At 41.4% G+C, this 15,328-nt stretch overlaps 1 protein-coding gene across 1 annotated transcript in view; it reads left to right on the forward strand.

The window, feature by feature from the left end:
- Positions 1-15,213, forward strand: part of igsf8 (immunoglobulin superfamily, member 8) — a 29,582-nt gene extending 14,369 nt beyond the window's left edge. The window contains exons 4-6 of the mRNA XM_063214877.1: positions 8,946-9,407; positions 11,026-11,451; positions 11,869-15,213. Coding sequence (XP_063070947.1) covers positions 8,946-9,407; positions 11,026-11,451; positions 11,869-11,993 — 1,013 coding nt within the window. The 3' untranslated portion in view covers positions 11,994-15,213. The remainder of the gene's footprint in view (positions 1-8,945; positions 9,408-11,025; positions 11,452-11,868) is intronic.
- The last annotated feature ends 115 nt before the right edge of the window (positions 15,214-15,328 follow it).

The raw sequence follows: 15,328 nt of genomic DNA on the forward strand, positions 1-15,328 counted from the left end.
TGTGTGTGTGTGTGTGTGTGTGTGTGTGTGTGTGTGTGCGTGCGGCGCGCGAGTGTGTTACTCACGGGACAAAGTCCATGTATTTTATTTAGTTTAGGAGCTGGAGCCCCGTGTGTATACTTTGCTGCCTGTCTGTCTGTCTGTCTGCCAGAGGGGCTGTAATAGCATAACCACGCCACTCCAGTCCTCTCCGCTCACTACTACATAACACTACACGACATCACATCTCACTGCACTACACTATATTGCTCCAACATGATCTCGAACGAATTGCGTCTCATTTCTCACGCAAACCAAAAACTGAAATTGCGTCGCATTTAAGACGCATTCTCTTTGATACACATGCGCAGTGGTCATGCAGCTGTCCGTGACAGGTTAGGTTTAGGGAAAGTTTTGGTCAGGGCACAAATTTAAAACTCAGAAGCGTGGCATTACTGACAGGTTAGGTTTAGCGATGGTTTCGGGAAGGGCACAGTTGTAAAACTATGAAACATTGCATTACTGACAGGTTAGGTTTAGGGATGGTTTTGGGAAGGGCACAGCTAGACCAATCAGAAGTTACCTATGTGTTCTAGACAGCAGAGAAAGCGCCGGAATATGTACGCAATCTTGGATGTTGGTTTGCGTGAGAAATGAGACGCAATTTTTCGAGATCAGGCTCATTACACTACACTGGTGACACTGTATACTCCCCTGTCCAGGGAGGTATTAACACATTGAATGCCATGGTGTGTTTTGCATTTTGGCGGTAGAGTGCCAGCAATCTCGACATTTTTTAAATAGCCACAGAATATTTTGTGTTCGACATATAGACACGCAACATACACATGCTTGTATAAAAGCTAAGAATCTCAGCTTTACATAGATGAAAAGCGCTTCTTTGTAGGCATCTTCGTTCAGAAGTTAGCCCAAGCTAAGCAAGGGTGAGTTTATGTAAAAATAGATTTTTTTTTTCTAGAAACGGAGATGAAGTGTCTTTTACATATGGGCTGTTTGACTCTTTGAGTTCAGATTGAGGAACTACTGTAAATGTGTTTTCACGCCCCAAGAAGTCCAGTTGCTTCCAAGTAAACTATTTGATTCAGAAAAACACCCGGATCATTTTTATATTTTTAAAAAGTAAGTGAAAGTAAAAAATGTACTCTCCCAACGCTGATGCTGAAAGCACATCTGCTATGACATTTTTCTCTTTAGTTTAAACTGTCCAATTTTTACTTTAACTTTTGAAATTTGATGGCAGTTAAATTCCCATGCAAAGCATTGGCAAGACTGCTATGTTTTGATGAACACATGAAACTTGATGTGACGTGATCAGGAAGTGCACCGTGCACGGTTTGATACTTTGTTGTAATGACAGTCAAATAGGCTGTGTTTTGAAAAATACAGAGATGAAATATCCAAATTGTTACATTGTAGAAGTTTTTGTTTTATCATAACCTGTGGCGCGTCTGTTCATCATAGAGTTACCAAAATCACACAGAAGGTGCATTAGAGTGTCTTGTTTTGAAATTTAGAAAAGGAAAAAAAAAGAAAAACGTATTACAGATTGGCACTCAACGGATGGGAACAAAAAAATGTACGATTACGTGCGTGCCATCTTGCCATTCAATGTGTTAAATAGAAGGAGAAATATTGTTTTGGATGTAAATACAAGACTAGTTGTATGATAGGCTATCACATCAGGTAGTTGCAGCTAGTGTTACATCTTACATCAGTAACAACGGTATTTCTACTTCTAATTTATACATCTCTGTCCCTTTCTGTCTGTCTGTCTGTCTGGCACAGGGGCTGTAAAGGCATAACCAGAGAGACTGGATAAGAGAGAGGTTCCGTTTGCCCATTGTTTCCGGGTTCTACTGTCGCAAGGGGGAGGGAGGAAGGGGGATCCCAGACAAATTCAAATGTTAGAGATTCTAGGAGTATTGACACGGCCCTTTAGGCAGACCGGAACCTGGTCATGTTAGGTGCCCATAGCAACCCATTACATTGGCATATCTCCATAATACTCTAGAATCTCTGGCATAACCACTCCTCTCTGGCATAACCACTCTAGCTACTCTACACACAGCCACAGCAATAGTGATGAACAATAGTAGCATCTGCTGCAGTGGCAGTCAGCTTACAGTTTTTGCCGACTGCTTGCACACAATTTGCAAAATTTGGCTCAGAGAGTCAAAACTCTACACACAAGCCAATTACTCTCAACACTTGGGGATAAGCCCTTCACATATATGGCAACATGAAACTCTGCTATAAAAGCATAAACATTGCCATAAAAACCTTACAATCTTTTGTCAAAACCTCACTTTCATGTCAAAAGACACACAAAAGCACCAAATGAGAAAACAAATTAGATCAACTTTAAAACAGTTGTTTGCTTTATACAAAACACAGCAGTCTTTCTTTTTGGAGCAGTCTATTCAGTCTCACAGAATGTACATTTTCACAAGACCCCAAAATCTAGAGATGTCCGATAATATCGGCCCACAGATATTATCGGCCTGATAATAGCATAAATTGTAATATCGGTCAATATCTGTGTCGGATTTTTGACCTATCAAAACCGATATAATAATGCTTTACAGTTTTTGCCTACTGCTTGCACACAATTTGCAAAATTTGGCTCATAGAGTCAAAACTCTACACACAAGCCAAAAACTCTCAACACTTGGAGATAAACCCTGCACATATATGCCAACATGAAACTCTGCTATCAAAACCTTAACATTGCCAGAAAAACTCAACAATCTTTTGTCAAAACCTCACTTTCATGTCAAAAGACACACATTAGCACCAAATGAGAAAAAAAATTAGATCAACGTGAAAACAGTTGTCTACTTTATACAAAACACAGCAGTCTTTCTTTTTGTACCAGTCTATTCAGACTCACAGAATGTACATCTTCACAAGACCCCAAAATCCAATACTGTACATTACACAACTGCACCTTACAGTACAGGACATTAAACTGAAGCAAAATATCTTAAACAGTACATCACTCTCAACACAACAGTGTGTATGTGAGCTTACTGTATGAACCATTTTTTTGTGTAGCCTATTACGTATATTCACACATTTTCAAACATCTAAATATGATATAAATATGTGGTTGATGTCAACTTGCTGTAATGAAAAACATAGTCTATATACTTTTGATGTTTGGGTATGAGGCATGAGGTTTGCTTACAGTAATACATTTCCAGACACAATATGCAGCTGACATCTACTATTACAGTATGTGTATTTCTACAAACTATCATGTTCATACCTAACATGTGATGATGAAGATAAAAGGCTACTCCTGCCATCAGGGTAGGTTTTACAGAACGTGAGTCAGTCAATGTCACTCCATATTCAGCTCTTTAGTACCGTTGTGCTATTTGTTGTTTTGTTTGAGTGTAGGAAGGTGTGAATTTAGCAAAGTAGCCATCAAAATAAAACAAATAAATGCAAAATAAAATAAGTGCAATGTAATATAAAGAATGCAACTTTGTAACTGGCAGAATAGTGGTTAATTTTGAAAGCATGTGTTTTATTGTCGGTGCCTAAATCTTGTCATACATCCAGTGTGTTTTGTTTTTCTAGCGGATGTGTTTTCCCAATGATATGATGGGTGTTCATTTTTAAATGGAGTGTCTTATGAAGGAAAAAGTGTGCAGTGACCATGAGCAAGTGTGTAGCATAAAGCAAAACGTGTGTTGCTGAATTGCTGCAACAGTGTTAAGCAGAACTTTTGTTTAAGGTATGGCACACTGTGTTTAAGTTATGTTACCAATAACTTAACAATATGCTATTTTGGTCTAAGCATCAGCCTATAGTGTTCAAGCAGTAGGCAAATACTGTAATTACTGTACACTTTTCTTAATTATTTTTCTATTTTGCACAGACGATGTTAATATTTGGAAAGCTTTGTTGCATTCGAGAATGCATCTAGTGTGGCATACAATAAAATTAAGCATATTTTGTTCCACAACAGCAGATTTGTAATGTTACCTAACATTTGTTATGAGGAAAAATAACCCACATATATCGGCATCGGTATCGGCCGATATCGAAATCGAAAATTGAGTGTTGGACAATATCGGCATATCGAATATCTGCAAAAAAGCCAATATCGGATATCTCTACCCAAAAATCAATACTGTACATTACACAACTGCACCTTACAGTACAGGACATTACAGTTTTTGCCGACTGCTTGCACACAATTTGCGAAATTTGGCTCATAGAGTCAAAACTCTACACACAAGCCAATTACTCTCAACACTTGGAGATAAACCCTTCACATATATGGCAACATGAAGCTCTGCTATAAAAGCATAAACATTGCCATAAAAACCTTACAATCTTTTGTCAAAACCTCACTTTCATGTCAAAAGACACACAAAAGCACCAAATGAGAAAACAAATCATATCAACTTTAAAACAGTTGTCTGCTTTATACAAAACACAGCAGTCTTTCTTTTTGGAGCAATCTATTCAGTCTCACAGAATGTACATTTTCACAAGACCCCAAAATTCAATACTGTACATTACAAAACTCCACCTTACAGTACAGGACATTAAACCGAAGCAAAATATATCTCAAACAGTACATCACTCTAAATACAACAGTGTGTAGGTGAGCTTAGGTATGTACCTTTTTTGTGTATTGGTTATATTCACAAATTTTCAAACATCTAAATATGATATAAATATGGGGTTACGTCAACATGCTATAATGACAATCATAGTCAATATAGGCTACTTTGTTTGGTTACAGTATGAGGTATGAGGTATTCACGAAATATAATACATTTCCACAGACACACTATGCAGCTGACATCTACATGACATCATCAAAATTATATCATGTTCAGTCAGTTTGCTCAAGTGCTTGCTTGGTTGTGTTGATACTATTTCTACAAACTATCATGTTCACATTACCTAACATGTGATGATGAAGACAAAAGGCTACTCTTGGCGTCATGTATCAGGCTAGGTTTTACAGTACGTGAGTCAGTCAATGCCATACTCCATATTCTACACTTTAGTACCATTGTGCTATTCGCCTTGTTTAGCATACAAGCAATCAAAGTAAAACAAATAAATGCAAAATAAAACCAATGCAATGTAATATAAAACATGCAACTTTGTAGCATGGCAGAATAGTGTTCAATTTTGAAAGCATGTGTTTTATTGTCTGTGTCTAAATCTTGTCATACATCAGTGTGTTTTGTTTTTTTAACAGATGTGTTTCCACAATGACACTCTAAGATTTTACTTTTGAACAAAGTGTCTTGTGTATGAAATAGTGTGTAGACAGCTGATGTCTGTGTGTTCCGTAAAGGAGCAAGTGCTTTGCTAAACTGGTATGAAAGTGTAATGCTTGACTTTTGTTTAAAGTCAAGCAATAAGTGTTTAAGTTATGCACCAACAACTTAACGATATGCTACTTTGGTTTAAGCATCTGCCTATAGTGTTTAAGCAGTAGGCAAAAACTGTAAACTGAAGCAAAATATCTTAACAGTACATCACTCTCAACACAACAGTGTGTATGTGAGCTTATGTACCTTTTTGTGTATTGGTTATATTCACACATTTTCAAACATCTAAAAATGATATAAATATGGGGTTACCTCAACATGCTGTAATGACAATCATAGTCAATATAGGTTACTTTGTTTGGTTATGAGGTATGAGGTATTCACGAAATACAATACATTTCCACAGACACACTATGCAGCTGACATCTACATGACATCATCAAAATTATATCATGTTCAGTCAGTTTGCTCAAGTGCTTGCTTGGTTGTGTTGACACTATTTCTACAAACTATCATGTTCACATTACCTAACATGTGATGATGAAGACAAAAGGCTACTCTTGGCGGCATGTATCAGGCTAGGTTTTACAGTACGTGAGTCAGTCAATGCCATACTCCATATTCTACACTTCAGTACCATTGTGCTATTCGCCTTGTTTAGCATACAAGCAATCAAAGTAAAACAAATAAATGCAAAATAAAACAAATGCAATGTAATATAAAGCATGCAACTTTGTAACATGGCAGAATAGTGTTCAATTTTGAAAGCATGTGTTTTATTGTCTGTGTCTAAATCTTGTCATACATCAGTGTGTTTTGTTTTTTTAACAGATGTGTTTTCACAATGACACTCTGAGATTTCACTTATGAACAAAGTGTCTTGTGTATGAAATTGTGTGTAGACAGCTGGAGTCTGTGTGTTGCGTAAAGGAGCAAGTGCCTTGCTAAACTGGTATGAAAGTGTAATGCTTGACTTTTGTTTAAAGTCAAGCAATAAGTGTTTAAGTTATGCACCAACAACTTAACAATATGCTACTTTGGTTTAAGCATCTGCCTATAGTGTTTAAGCAGTAGGCAAAAACTGTAATATGCAGCCATAGTGGCACTATTGTTAATCTCATTAAACAGGCTGGGGTGTTGTGTGGTGCAGCACTCTCTCCCTCTTTAAACGTCTCCCCTGACTGACTGGCGTGGGACGCCTTCCACCACACAATGGCCCTAAGTGCTTCTCAATTGTTGTTTTTCTGTGCGTCTGTTTTGTGTGTTTTGTGTGTGTATGAATGTGTGTGTCTGTGTGTGTGTGTGTGTGTGTGTGTGTGTGTGTGTGTGTGTGTGTGTGAGTGTGTGTGTGTGTGTGTGTGTGTGTGTGTGTGTGTGTGTGTGTGTGTGTGTGTGTGTGTGTGTGTGTGTGTGTGTGTGTGTGATTGTGGTAAGAGCCTACATTCAGTTGTGTTCCACTGTGACATTCTTTAGTTCAGCAGTGGAAACTGGTGCACTGGCACATGAGCAGTAACTTACTCTTTGTGCTATTGTTCTCTTCGAATGAATGTATGTCACTATATAAAGGGTATGTAGTTCACCCCTAAATTGGGCCTTAGGGAAGTATTTTTTTATGTCATATTGGGAAATTGTTTCAATCTGTTGTTAGTAGTAACTATTCATAGGCAACTTATCCATAGTTTGTGAGCAATCAGTCATTTATAGTGAACTTTGACGGGTACAAAATCTTTAAAACAAAGTGGACTACACAGTGGTGTGTGTTTGTGTCTCACAATCCAATATGATCCATCCCTTTTCATTTACCATATTGCATATGTCTCTTCACCTTGTCTGTGTTGGGCTGGTGGGTATATCAGGCTTGCAGACACAGCTTCGAGTAACAATTCTGTTTTTTTAGTGAAGGAACAATCTTTTTTTTTTTTTTTAAAGTATTTTTATTGATTTTAAAGGAGTTTTAACAGTAGTTGAAATACAGTGCATCACTTTTCCCCTTAATAAATCCCCTCCCACCCACAGAACCAATCATGCCAACATTTTCAATCCTATAGCAAAATACTGACAGAAAAATTATAATTGCTAAATTAATTATGATTTTAGATTAAAATAAATAACAAAAAATATTGGTGGAACAATCTTGTCATCTTTTTATATTTGTGGAATAACCAAGAATGGGCAGTTTTGCCAGACAGGCTTGTGCCGGACATTCAGAGCAGTGCCAAAGGCAATATTGACCATGCCCAGTGTATGTGTGGTGTATGTGGTTTTCATCAATATATTATTTTTTTTCTCTGTGTGCCATTTGCAGCCGACACCCTGTTGGTCTGGTGTTGTTTTCATGAGTATTTTTAGTAGAGATGCACCGGATCCTGATTTTTAGGATCCTGCCGGATACCGGATCCACTGCTTAAGATCCTGCCGGATCCGGAACCGGATACCAGATCCTACAAAAGAGTTGAAACATATAGTCTATTCGCACTCGTGGGCCCTTTTTATTACGTTGGCTCAAACTATTTTTAAGACTCATTGGCTTATTGCCACACTGCCTGCAACGGCCTCTTCCAAAGGGCTTTCACTCCATGCAGTGATTGGGATTGTGAAAGACTGACTGAAAAGCCTAGGCTACAGATGCACCAGATCCTGATCTTTAGGTAACATGCCAGATACCGGATCCACTGCTGAAGATCCTGCCGGATCCGGATCCTGTGAAAAACCCTATTATCCTGCCAGATCCGGAACCGGATCCGGATCCGGTGCATCTCTAATTTTTAGATTATACTTTGATCTATGGTAAATATTTGTGTGGCATTTCCAGTGGACACCCTGATCGTCTGTGTAGTTTTCGTGAACATTTTGATGATATTTTGATTATTATAATGATCTGTGTGTCATTTGTAGTGGAGACCCTGCCGGTCTTGTCATTTTCATTAATATTTTGATGATATTTTTTTCGATATATATTTTTGTGTGTCATTTGCAGCTTGTGGTGTAATGTTAATTTCATGGACATTTCCATAATATTTTGATTAATTGATTTAGTTTTAAAGGGACACTGTGTGAGATTTTTAGTTGTTTATTTCCAAAATTCATGCTGCCCATTCACTAATGTTACCTTTTTCATGAATACTTACCACCACCATCAAATTGTAAGTAAGTTATTCATTATGACTGGAAAAATTGCACTTTTCATACATGGTCCGCCATGGTCCGCCATTTTGAATTTCCAAAAATAGCCATTTTTAGCTGCAAAAATGACTCTACTTGGACCATACTGGAAAATATTAGTTATATTACTTTACTTAGTAAACTTTCATGTAAAGATCAAATTTGGCAATAGGCAGCCCAGTTTCAATGAGCAGCATAGTTGCAGTACCTTTTTTGACCATTTCCTGCACAGTATCCCTTTAACTACGAATGTGTTAAAGTCTAAAGAGTTTGGCTGCTTAAAGTACTCCTCTGCTTCAGGACTTCAAGGCTATAGTGTTCACCATGATGGCACCACCGAAAATCCATTATAATAATAATTCATCTGTCATTTGTAATGCACATCATGACAGTTGCTATCATTTTTATGAATACTATATTGGAAGACGTGCAATAAATAACCAACATTTGTGTGTGTGTGTGTGTTCTTCACCACAGCGGACACCCTGGTGGTGAGCTCCAACCCCAAGGGCGACGTGACCCTGCAGGTGGGCTCCCCTCTCAGCCTGACGTGCCAGGTGTCCGGGGTGGGCTCCTGGAGCCGCTCCTCAGTGCTGGTGCAGTGGATGAGGCGCGGCGGCGGCAGCAGCGCTGGGGGCCCCGACGGCTCCCCGTCCTCCTCCTCCTCTGGGGGGGGCGTGGAGGTGGAGGTGGCGCGCGTGGGCCCCGACGGGGCGGTCAGCTGGGGCGACGACGCACAGCGGCGCCAGGGGGCGGCCTCCATGGAGAAGGAAGCGGAGGGGAGGTACACGCTGCGGCGCTTCGCCGCCTACCCGTCGGACGCCGGGGTGTACCGCTGTGTGGTGAGCGTCTTCGCGGGCAAGCCGTACCCGAGTCCGTCCACCCCGGCGACGATCACCCAGCGCTCTGAGGGCGTGATGGTCAACGTCAGGACTAAAGGTACTGTATGGAAAGAGGGGTGCTGTGGCTCAGTGGACTAAGGCAGTGGTTTTCAAAGTGGGGGCTGGGGACCCCGTGGGGGCCGCGAGGACGTGCTAGGGGGGGCCACGGTAGGATGGCAGGAAAAATATAGCACAACAAAAAATAAATAATTTAATAAATTGAATAACATACAACAAAATAAAACAAAAATAAGCTAGGCCCTCCACTATGGTTGTGAAAGGGGGTTCCACAGAAAAAATTGTGTGGCGCGACCCATGTAACGGGGGCCTTGACTAGAATGCACCGGTATATGGGGGGCCTTGTCATGGTAAAGTTTGGGAACCCCTGGGCTAAGGGACCATGCCAGCATGCTGGAAATCTGGGTTCGAGTCCTGCTTTAAGTCATTTCCTTATCCCTCCACATCGCTTTCTCCCTCCCCGTCTCTCTTTTTGTCCTATCTGAATAAAAGCATAAATGCCCAAAAGTATCGTTTTAAGAAAAGGTATGGGAAGAGTGTTTTGTGAGCGGAATAGTGTCAAGGATAATTTTATTTATATTCTGCAGAAGGTAGAAGAGGGCGCTGACAGTCCTGCTTTTGACTTTTGTCACAAGACCCACAAGTCTGACCACAAAGATTCCACACTAGGAATCTTCCAAATTGAGTCACCGTGACCCAGAATTCAACACTGAGATACTGAATATAGTGTGCGTTACAATATGCGACCTTGCCTCCTCTACTTGTGCTTGTCTCCTCGTACCAGGAAGTAATATGTCATGATGACATCACTGACAACAGCATTATATTTCAATATCTTGCAAAAGCTCAATTGTAGAGTCTTTTTCTCATTTGCAATTGGGATGGTGAGGCTAGGCTGACAGCTGGGAAAATGTATCGTTTTCTCCACGGAGGAGGGGCCAGGAGGCGGGACGAGGAGACAAGCACAAGTGGAGGAGGCAAGGTCGCATATTGTAATGCACTCATACACTTTAAAGTCATTTCCTGGTCAGACAAGAAAAATGAATACTAAAATGTGGAGAAAGGAACACCAAAGTAAAATGGAATACATTCACATTCAAAATACATTCACATTTTTTTTGTAATCTGGATGTGTTAAAGTAATGTGGAATAAATACATTACATTGAATAAATGGCTGAATCACTGCAAGGATACTGAAAAGCATATCATGTAAAATCTAGGAGCTAGCATTAGCACATGGGATTAAATGGATCAAGGCCATGTTTCATAACCCACTTAATTCTGCTGAGTGCAAATTTTTGTAATGCAATATCATGCACTTTCCTCCGTCTAGTCCAACTGTCCCTCTGACTAGGCAAATATACTTGTGTAGAACATTTCACGCAGATATTAGAAATATAGAAAAGTGCACTGGATAAATGTTGACGAAAACATTGTTAAAAAGATAAATAAAGATATAGGAAAGCCAAAGGAAATGCAAAATATTTTTTTCTGAATGTAATGTCAGAGACGTTCTAAAGGACTAGCTCTAAGAAAAATGTTGTTAATGTATTTACATGTACATTAATTCAGATGCCAATTGTAATTGTTTTGAGCGTGTTGTAATTTCCTCCCACCTTTCTCCCTCTGTTCTGTGTCCCCCTCCCGACCTCCCCAGACGTGAGTGTGTCGGCGGTGGCGGAGGTGCCTCGCGGCCCCCTGCTGAAGAGAGGCAACACGGTGACCATCCTCTGCAACGTGACCGTGGCCACCTCGGGCCCCTCGCAGGTGGAGGTGGCATGGCTGTACCGGCGCGACTCTAAGGAAGGGCTCGGCGAGAAGCCCCTGGCGGACGACCCCGGACGGCACATGGCCACCCTGACCTACGACGGCCTGACGCGCCTCCACGCCAACGACACGGAGATCAGCGTGGACCGCCTGGCGCCGCACTGCTTCCGCCTGAGGGTGCACGCCGCCCGGGTGGAGGACCAGGGCCACTACCAGTGCCAGGCCGGCGTGTGGGCACAGGACCCCAAGGGGGCGTGGTACTACACGGGAGCCAGGGCCGAGTCCGCCACCGTACGGCTCTACCTGTACGCCAGAGGTGAGACGCAAGATTTTAGACTGCCTGCTAATTGAATTGCCATTCGAAAGGCTGAAAGGTCTCCAGTATAGCACGTGAAATCAATTGTGAGACAGTTAGTTGGCTAGTTGGTAGCCATCATAATAGATTTAATCAATTGTTGTCTTTTCAGAATTTTATCCTTGGCTATTGTAGCGTAAAAAACTGACTTAGCAATTGTTGTGGTATGGTCCCATACAATTCAATCATAGTTGTTAACTTGAAGTAATATCACCAGACTGAGAGAAACGTTCGAATAACATGAGAAAGTTAAAACTCAATTATTTAACTCACGGGGAGGTGGTAAAATAGCTCATGTCCAGAAATTGTGGAATCTGTGGAGTTGTTGAAATATTTCAGCTTTTTGGGTTAATTTTCCCCCTTTCTTTCCCCCTCCAGTCATGGATCTTCTACTCATCCCCCTGGTTGTCGGGGTGTCGTCTGCCCTCTTTGTGGGTGTGGTCATCATCGCCACGGTGACCTGTTGCTTCATGAGGAGGTTGGCAAGGCAACGGTCAAAGTAGATGCTATGGACTTTGCATCCCCAGCCAAGCCCAACTGTCTGACTACAAGGCCCATGTGGTTTATAGGCAATGGAATGCCCAATCGTCATTGCATACATCTTTTACAAAATATGAACTGGGATACTTTTGGTCACTGTTGTGCCACTGTTGTGCCAACAGAGTTGACTTCACAAGATGAAAACGGGGAGAACCAACTAAATGTTTTTGCACGATTTTACACAACGGAACATACAGTATGTAGAACTAAAGAGCCTGGAATGGTCCGGATGTGATTCTGTACTGTACGTTTGCACACTTATTGAAATGTGAAGCTGGCGCTCTTATTTGGCCATGCATGCGGATAACCACTAGTCCTTGAAGGAGATTTCCCATGGACACGGAACTGGAGAAAGCGGAACATAAGTGACAACGTGGAAATGCACACCAATGTCTTGGTTTTGTTACTGTTTGCTCTGATACCAGCCACAAAGGCCTGGGATATCTGCAGGAAACCATGCATGCATGCACATTTCGCTGCCATGTGTATTTTATGTCAATTTTGTGTGCAGTAGGACACCTGACACAAGATACACAGACGCGTGCATACATACGGTGCAATATTGCCATACAACCTTGAGGGGCGATCTTCCAAACTTCCATGTTGAGTGTGCATGTTACAGTCAAACAATGGTGGAAAATATGAATGAGAGTCCCGTTGACTAGTGCTCTGATAGCTCCTTTGCAAGTACTGTATTCGTTTGCACACGGTGGTGCACACAAGTTAATTAAGTCACGCAGCAAGTACTATATTCGGGGCCTAATTTCCACCATGATTTATCACAACTTCCCTGGTGCTTGCACAGCTAGTCCAGTAAGCTGATGCATTGGAACACAAAGCTGATAACACAGTCTGTGTTGACTTCAATTTGAACAACGGGCTAGTCTTTTTTTAATACATAGAATACATTCAAATTGTGAGTTATCATATCAGATTAATAGTATATATTTGTCATGTTACATATGTATAAAGAAAACAAATAAGGAAATGATATGGACAGATCTTTCATTGTAATTATCAACAGCTCACTTGAGCACAGATATGGTTTTGTGCCAAACAAGAGGGGCAACCGGGGATGCTGTCGTGAAAGTAGCCATAGCAGGAGACTTGCCAACGGTTCCCAGAAACTACTTCTCAGAACGAACCATCCAGGGGTGGGATTTATGCTGTCTGTTGCTATTGCGGTGATTAAGCCCAGTTGTGGATGACTGTAAAAGGTTGTCGAATCCACTGGTAAGAACAGGATGTCAAAACACGGGCGAGTCGAGAGCATTCTTGGCACTATCACCCTCTGTCTTAGTACTTAGTACAGAGTACTTAGAACGCTGTCTTGTGTTTTTTTTCTGATATGTAATATACACACAAGGGTGATTGAGGAAATTATTGTCCCGTATGTACATGCGCTGGTTGATGTTTACAAATGTTGTCACTTCTTTGTTCTGCCCTCACATGTAAAAATGTCAGTTGTGGACATCAAGGTACGAAGCTAAATGACTAAATGTTACTGTGCAGAGCGGTCAGCGTGCAGCAGTTACTGCCAGTTTCGCACTTAAACTGTACATGACCACAATGGTGCACCCTTATTCAAACTAGATTCAAACATTTCTAGATGTTGCGATTAGTTTTTAACTATTTTTAAATGTATATTTTTGTTGTGTTCACATATGTGTTCAAGGAGACTTTTTGTATATACTTTTTTGTGTGTGAAGATTTTAACGTCTTCTGAATTCTTCTGAGGACTTTTTTTTCTAAAACATTATCTTTCAAAGGCAGCATCCTAACTGCCATTGTCATTTTGCCCTTTTGTCTTTCAAGTGTCACTCTCCCACAAAGTCATATGTTCAGTGAATCCTCTCAGAATGACATCTATTGGCAGCAATCTAATTTGACGGTGCTGGCTCAAAGCTTCACCATCTCTCTTCACCCTGCAGGGCCAGCTGTTTGGCTGCCCTGGCACTGACCTCTCACTTTCAAGCACTAGTTAGAAAAAAGAACATATATTGGTGGTGGTGGTGGTGTAACCCTTTGAGGAGTAAGGATTTTCGCCCAGTTCTTCTAGAATTTCACGTGAAACACTCTACAGCTCCCATAGAAGTCTGTGTTAAAAATCTTTCAAAGTCCTTATGACATCGTAATGAGAACTCAACATTTTGGCAAAATTCTAATCACATATTTGTGATGGTACTCCTCAAAGTAGTTAAACTAAGCATCTGAGAGTTACAGAGCTGTGGTGCTGCAAGCTGATTTTTGTTCAGCATGGTTGGCCAAGACGACCCCCCCACTCCACCCCCCACCCAGGGCCGCCGACAGCTTTGGCTGGGCCAGGGACAATTTCATCTGAAAGCCCCCCACAACTGATCTCTCTGTCCTCCCCCTGTGGGCTAGCTCCCCTGGTCCCGAACTCCCAGCAACCATCCTCGAATGAACTCCCCACCCACACGTGACCACAGCCAGGATGAGAGAGGGCCTGCTTGATCTGTGGGGAATTCATGCTGGTAGGGATTTAATCCCTGTGTTTATAGAGTGTCGACCAGCCCACCCATCCCCCCATAGTGCACTCCTTGGTCAGAGTAATGCCAGCTTTAAACTGTGCTCCTATGGCACGCTTCTCCATGTGGCTGGTGCTGTAATGCTCTGAGATTTCTTTTTGATTGAAGCAGAATAAATGCCTGCTTTGGTTTTGCCCCACTATAAACTCTCTCCAGCCATGATATGTATGTAAACCTGCTGATTTGTGTCGGGAGATACTGCAGAAGGAATGTGATTCATTTTGGTATTGTATGAGAACCATTTTGGTATAGTATGAGAACCTTGTATGAGAGCCGTAGTCTCCTCTGTTGTGTTGAAGTGTGTTGGGTTTCGCCAGACACATTGTTATGATTGAGAGCTCTGCTGTTTGAGTTGCTCAGCTATTTGGTTTATTTTTTTACCTTGCACTGCTTTCTAGGGCCACTGACAGCCTTGCATCCCTCCCCACCCCCCACCCCCCCTGCTTTGTGACCGTGAACTTGAAATGCCGCTTACAAGTGATGAAGTTATTTTGTGTCAATGTTCACAATTTATTGTGTGTGTGTATGTTTGTGTGTGTGATAGTGTTTTGGGAATGCTTTCACACAATGAAATAAATCATTCCAGACCTAAATGTTCTAAGCCCCTTTTGAATCATTCTTAGCGGTTGGGACATAGTCTCTCTGACAGCTAATTTACAACAGGGGCCGTGCCTTAAGGCAGTGTTTCCCAACCAGGGGTACGTGTACCTCTAGACGCGAGCACACTGCAGGGGGTACTTGGAAAATGT

Source organism: Engraulis encrasicolus, chromosome 14 (genome assembly GCF_034702125.1).
Source record: "Engraulis encrasicolus isolate BLACKSEA-1 chromosome 14, IST_EnEncr_1.0, whole genome shotgun sequence".
Taxonomy (NCBI): Eukaryota; Metazoa; Chordata; class Actinopteri; order Clupeiformes; family Engraulidae; genus Engraulis; species Engraulis encrasicolus.